The sequence below is a fragment of the Arachis ipaensis genome, chromosome B7 (genome assembly GCF_059453495.1).
Source record: "Arachis ipaensis isolate K30076 ecotype BB chromosome B7, ASM5945349v1, whole genome shotgun sequence".
In the NCBI taxonomy this organism is placed as follows: domain Eukaryota; kingdom Viridiplantae; phylum Streptophyta; class Magnoliopsida; order Fabales; family Fabaceae; genus Arachis; species Arachis ipaensis.
In genome coordinates this window covers 59,972,789-59,978,195 of record NC_142442.1, presented here as the reverse complement: position 1 = coordinate 59,978,195, position 5,407 = coordinate 59,972,789, and the positions used below count along the sequence as shown (strand labels likewise).

Genomic DNA, 5,407 nt, shown 5'->3' with positions numbered 1-5,407 from the left:
AGCACAAGATTTAAAATTTTTAGATCTAATGCTCCTTGTTTTCGAAAATTTTAGAGGGAAAACACCAAGGAACACCAAACTTAAAAATTTTAAGATCAAGACACACGGAAAACTCAAGAACACTTTGAAGAGTCACAAGAACACAAGAACATGAAGAAAGAACACCAAACTTAAAATTTTTAGAAAACCAAAACAAATTTTCGAAAATAAAAAAAATCAACAAGAAAACACCAAACTTAAAGTTTGGCACAAGATTTATTCAAAGAAAAATTATTTTTGAAAAAGATTTTAAAAATAGGATAGCCAATTACCAAGAACATAAGCACCATGCTCTAGCTAATTGAGCTATAAATTTAAAGTGTTTTAACAAGGTATAAATAATAAAAGACTCTAAACTAAAAAGAAAAATTTTTCCTAATCTAAGCAACAAAATAAACCGTTAGTTGTCCAAACTCGAACAATCTCCGGCAACGGCACCAAAAACTTGGGGCATGAATTGTAAATCACACTTTTTACAACTCGTACCAATAACCAGCAAGTGCACTGGGTCGTCCAAGTAATACCTTACGTGAGTAAGGGTCGATCCCACAGAGATTGTTGGCTTGAAGTAATCTATGGTTATCTTGTAACTCTTAGTCAGGAAAACAATAAAATAATTCACTTATCAAATTTGATTGCAAGGAATAAAAGGGCAGAACACAAATTATACTTGTATGCAATGATGGAGAATATGTTGGAGTTTTAGAGATGCTTTGTCTTCTGAAATTCTGCTTTCTTCTGTTTTCTGATTCACGCACGCACGTCCTCCTATGGCAAGCTGTGTGTTGGTGGATCACCATTGTCAATGGCTACCATCCATCCTTCCAGTGAAAAGGGTCCAGATGCGCTGTCACCGCACGGCTAATCATCTGCAGGTTCTCAATCGTATCGGAATAGGATTTACTATCCTTTTGTGTCTGTCACTACGCCTAGCACTCGCGAGTTTGAAGTTTGTCACAGTCATTCAATCCCTGAATCCTACTCGGAATACCACAGACAAGGTTTAGACTTTCCGGATTCTCTTGAATACTGCCATCAATCTAGCTTATACCACGAAGATTCCGATTAAGAGATCTAAGAGATATTCATTCATTCTATGGTGGAACGTAAGTGGTTGTCAGGCACGCGTTCGTGGAGGAATGATAATGATTGTCACGTTCATCACATTCATATTGAAGTGCGAATGGATATCTTAGATAGGAACACGCATGTTTGAATGGAAAACAGAAATACTTGTATTAATTCATCGAGACACAGCAGAGCTCCTCACCCCCAACAATGGAGTTTAGAGACTCATGCCGTCAAAGAGTACAAAGTTCAGATCTAAAAATGTCATGAGATACAAAATAAATCTCTAAAAGTTGTTTAAATACTAAACTAGTAACCTAGGTTTACAGAAAATGAGTAAACTATGATAGATGGTGCATAAATCCACTTCTAGGGCCCACTTGGTGTGTGCTGGGGCTGAGACTTAAGCTTCTCACGTGCATGGGCTGTTTTGGGCATTCAACGCCAGGTTGTAACCTGTTTCTGGCGTTGAACTCCAACTTGTAACTTGTTTCTGGCGCTGGACGCCAGACAGCAGCATGGAACTGGCGTTGAACGCCAGTTTACATCGTTTATCCTTGAGAAAAGTATGAACTATTATATATTGCTGGAAAGCCCTGGATGTCTACTTTCCAACGCAATTGGAAGCGCGCCATTTGGACTCTTGTAGCTCCAGAAATTCCATTCCGAGTGCAGAGAGGTCATAATCCAACAGCATCAGCAGTCCTTTTTCAGCCTGAATCAGATTTTTACTCAGCTCCCTCAATTTCAGCCAGAAAATACCTGAAATTACAAAAAAATATACAAACTCATAGTAAAGTCCAGAAATATGAATTTTTCCTAGAAACTAATGAAAATAAACTAAAAACTAACTAAAATATACTAAAAACTATATGAAATTAACCCCAAAAAGCGTATAAAATATCCGCTCATCACCAGGGATTAGAAAAGATTAACAATGATTAAGTAAATGGTAGTTTATATTAAGCATTTTTCTTTTCTTTGTTAAGCCCACTAACTGTTTGAGATTTTGTTTCACTAACTTTAACTTCACTCTAGCAATAGAGTGCCTTACTTGTATTGTTGGTTTGTGTGTGTTGTATGTCTGAAGCAAGGAGAAAAGTAGTCACTTCTTTTGATCCTGAAGACGAGAGAACCCTCCGAAGACTAAGAAGAGAAGCAAGAGAAAAGGGGATAATTGGTGAAGAGGATTTCAAAGGAGAAAACCAAGTCACGGAGGGCAATTTGCACAACCCTCCTGATGGAGTTGCTAACAACAATGGACCACCTAAAAGGGTGCTGGCCTCATACACTATCCCTGATCCAAGGCATTGTAGAAGCAGTATAGTCACTCCAAATGTCCATGCCAACAACTTTGAGTTGAAACCCCAACTCATCACTTTGGTACAGAACAATTGCTGCTATGGAGGGGGGCCTCTTGAAGATCCTAATAAACACTTATTTGTTTTTTTGAGGATATGTGATACGGTTAAGACAAATGGAGTACACCCAGACATCTACAAGTTGTTGTTATTCCCATTCTCTTTGAGGGATAAGGCAACTCAGTGGTTAGAGACATTCCCCAAAGAAAGCATCAACAATTGGAATGATCTTGTGAGCAAGTTTTTAGCCAAGTTCTACCCACCTCAAAGGATCATTAAGTTGAAGACAGAGGTCCAAACTTTCAGGCAAATGGAAGGGGAATCACTGTATGAAGCCTGGGAAAGATATAAGGCACTAATGAGAAGATGTCCACCTGACATGTTTAGTGACTGGGTTAAACTCCAAAACTTCTATGAAGGCTTAACTTTAGAAGCAAGGAGAGGATTAGACTACTCATCAAGAGGATCACTCAACATGATGAAGACTGCTGAAGAGGCTCAAGACCTCATTGAGGTTATTGCAAATAATCAATACTACTACTCATCAGAGAGGCATTATAACTCAACCCCAAAGAAGGGTATGATGGAGCTTGAAGGTGTTGATGCTATATTAGCACAAAACAAATTGATGCATCAACAAATCCAATAACAAATGGAAATGATGGCGAAGAAAATAGATGGTCTCCCATTAGCCTCAGTGAGCACAACAAGTCAACATTCAATTGAATGGGGCCAAGGTGAAGTAGGTAATGTTGAGCAGCAACAAGAACAAGTTCAATACATGCAGAATGCTTCAAATTCTTCTTAGAATGAATTCCATGGTAACACATACAACTCATCCTGGAGGAACCACCCCAACCTGAAGTGGGTGAGAATCAAAATCAATGGCAAAAGAACAACAACTCCAATCACTTCTGCAACACAAACAACCAAAATCATTCATCTAACAACACTAACCAATACAAGAAACCACAAAACACATATCAACCACCCCACAACAATTCACAAATTCACCAAAATAACTTCTCCACACCACCATTCAACTCATAAAATGCCCACTTCAATGCTTCTAACAACTTCCAGCCACAACAATCACACCCTATCATACCACCCATTGACCATCATGAAACCAGAATCTCAAGTCTTGAAGCAGCCTTGCAAGCCCTTACCCAAAACACACAGTCACTTGCCCAGACCACTCAAGGTTTAGCCAAGGGGCAGGAGACCTTGATCAAAGGACAAGAGATACATGAAGCAACCATGAGGAGCTTTGAACGGCAAGTGGGACAATTGGCCAAACAAGCTGAACAGCCAGCCAATGGTCTCCCAAGTGATACAATTTCCAACCCAAGAGAAGAGTGTAAAGCTGTGCAGTTAAGAAGTGGCAAAGTGGTGGGAAAAGATTCAAAGGACATCAATGAGGAAGCAATAAAGTCTGAAGAAGAGGAGAAGATAGACAACAGGAAGGATAAAATAGCATCAACCTCCAAGAAAGGCAATGTGACTTTGAAGCCACAACAAGAAGACAATAAAGAAGGTGTAAAGCCCTATGCACCCAAACTTCCTTACCCAACGAGGTTACACAAAGGAATAAGAGACCAACAATTCCCAAAATTCTTGAAAATCTTTAAGAAACTTGAAATCAACATTCTATTGGCCGAAGCTTTGGAGTAAATGCCATTGTATGCAAAGTTTCTTAAAGAATTGATCACCAAGAAGAGAAGCTGGCAGGAGAAAGAAACCGTGGTTCTTACTCAAGAGTGTAGTGCAATCATTCAAAAGGGACTTCCACCAAAACTCAAGGATCCAGGCAGCTTCCTCATACCATGAACAATTGGGAACATGGCCATTGATAAATCACTTTGTGACCTGGGAGCAAGCATCAACTTAATGCCCCCTACCATGTTGAAGAAATTGATGATAGAAGAGGTTAAACCTACAAGGATGTCACTCCAACTTGCTGACAGATCTCTCAAAATACCAAATGGAGTAGTGGAGAATCTCTTGGTGAAAGTAGGAAACTTCATATTCCCAACCGACTTTGTAGTCTTGGACATGGATGAGGAGGGGAGTAACTCGGTTAGTCTTGGTAGACCTTTTCTGGCCACTGCTAGAACAATCATTGATGTGGAGAAGGGGGAGATGATCTTCAGAGTACATGATGAGCAAATGGCCATAAATGTCTTCAAGGCAATGTAATACCCTACTGAGAAAGAGAATTGCATGAGGATTGATGTGGTGGATTCCTTGGTTGAGGAAATATTTGAAGCAAAGCATCAAGTGAATCAGGAGGAAACTCAAGACATACAAGAGCAAGAAGTGGAAGAGACACAAGCATCAGAGGAACCAACTGAAGTTAAGAAAGAAGGTGCACCACAACAAGAACTGAAACCTTTGCCCCCTCATCTTAAATATGCATTCCTTGGTGAGAAAGGATAATTTCCCAATGATCATCAATTCCACTTTGAATGGAGAAGAAGAAGAGAAGCTTCTTGTTGTACTAAGAGCTCACAAAGATGCATTGGGATGAACCACTGATGACTTGAAGGGCATAAGTCCTGCCATATGTATGCACAAAATTCTCTTGGAAGAGAATTCTAAACCAGTGGTACAACCTCAGAGAAGATTGAATCCCATAATGAAGGAGGTTGTTCAAAAGGAAGTGATGAAGCTATGTAAAGCTAGGATCATTTATCCCATCTCTGACAGTCCATGGGTGAGCCCAGTTCAAGTGGTACCCAAGAAAGGTGGCATGACTGTCATTGTCAATGAGAAGAATGAACTCATCCCACAAGAACAGTAACAGGGTGGAGAATGTGTATTGATTACAGGAGGTTGAATGATGCCATACGAAAGGATCACTTTCCTCTCCCTTTCATTGACCAAATGCTTGAAAGGCTAGCTGGCCATGCTTACTATTATTTTCTTGATGGATATTT

General features: G+C 39.7%; 1 protein-coding gene across 1 annotated transcript; it reads left to right on the top strand.

The window, feature by feature from the left end:
- Window positions 1-4,310: 4,310 nt before the first annotated feature.
- LOC107607245 (uncharacterized) lies at window positions 4,311-4,667 on the top strand. The gene has a single exon (XM_016309218.1). The coding sequence runs from the start codon at window positions 4,311-4,313 to the stop codon at window positions 4,665-4,667; it is 357 nt and encodes a 118-aa protein (XP_016164704.1).
- Window positions 4,668-5,407: the final 740 nt, after the last annotated feature.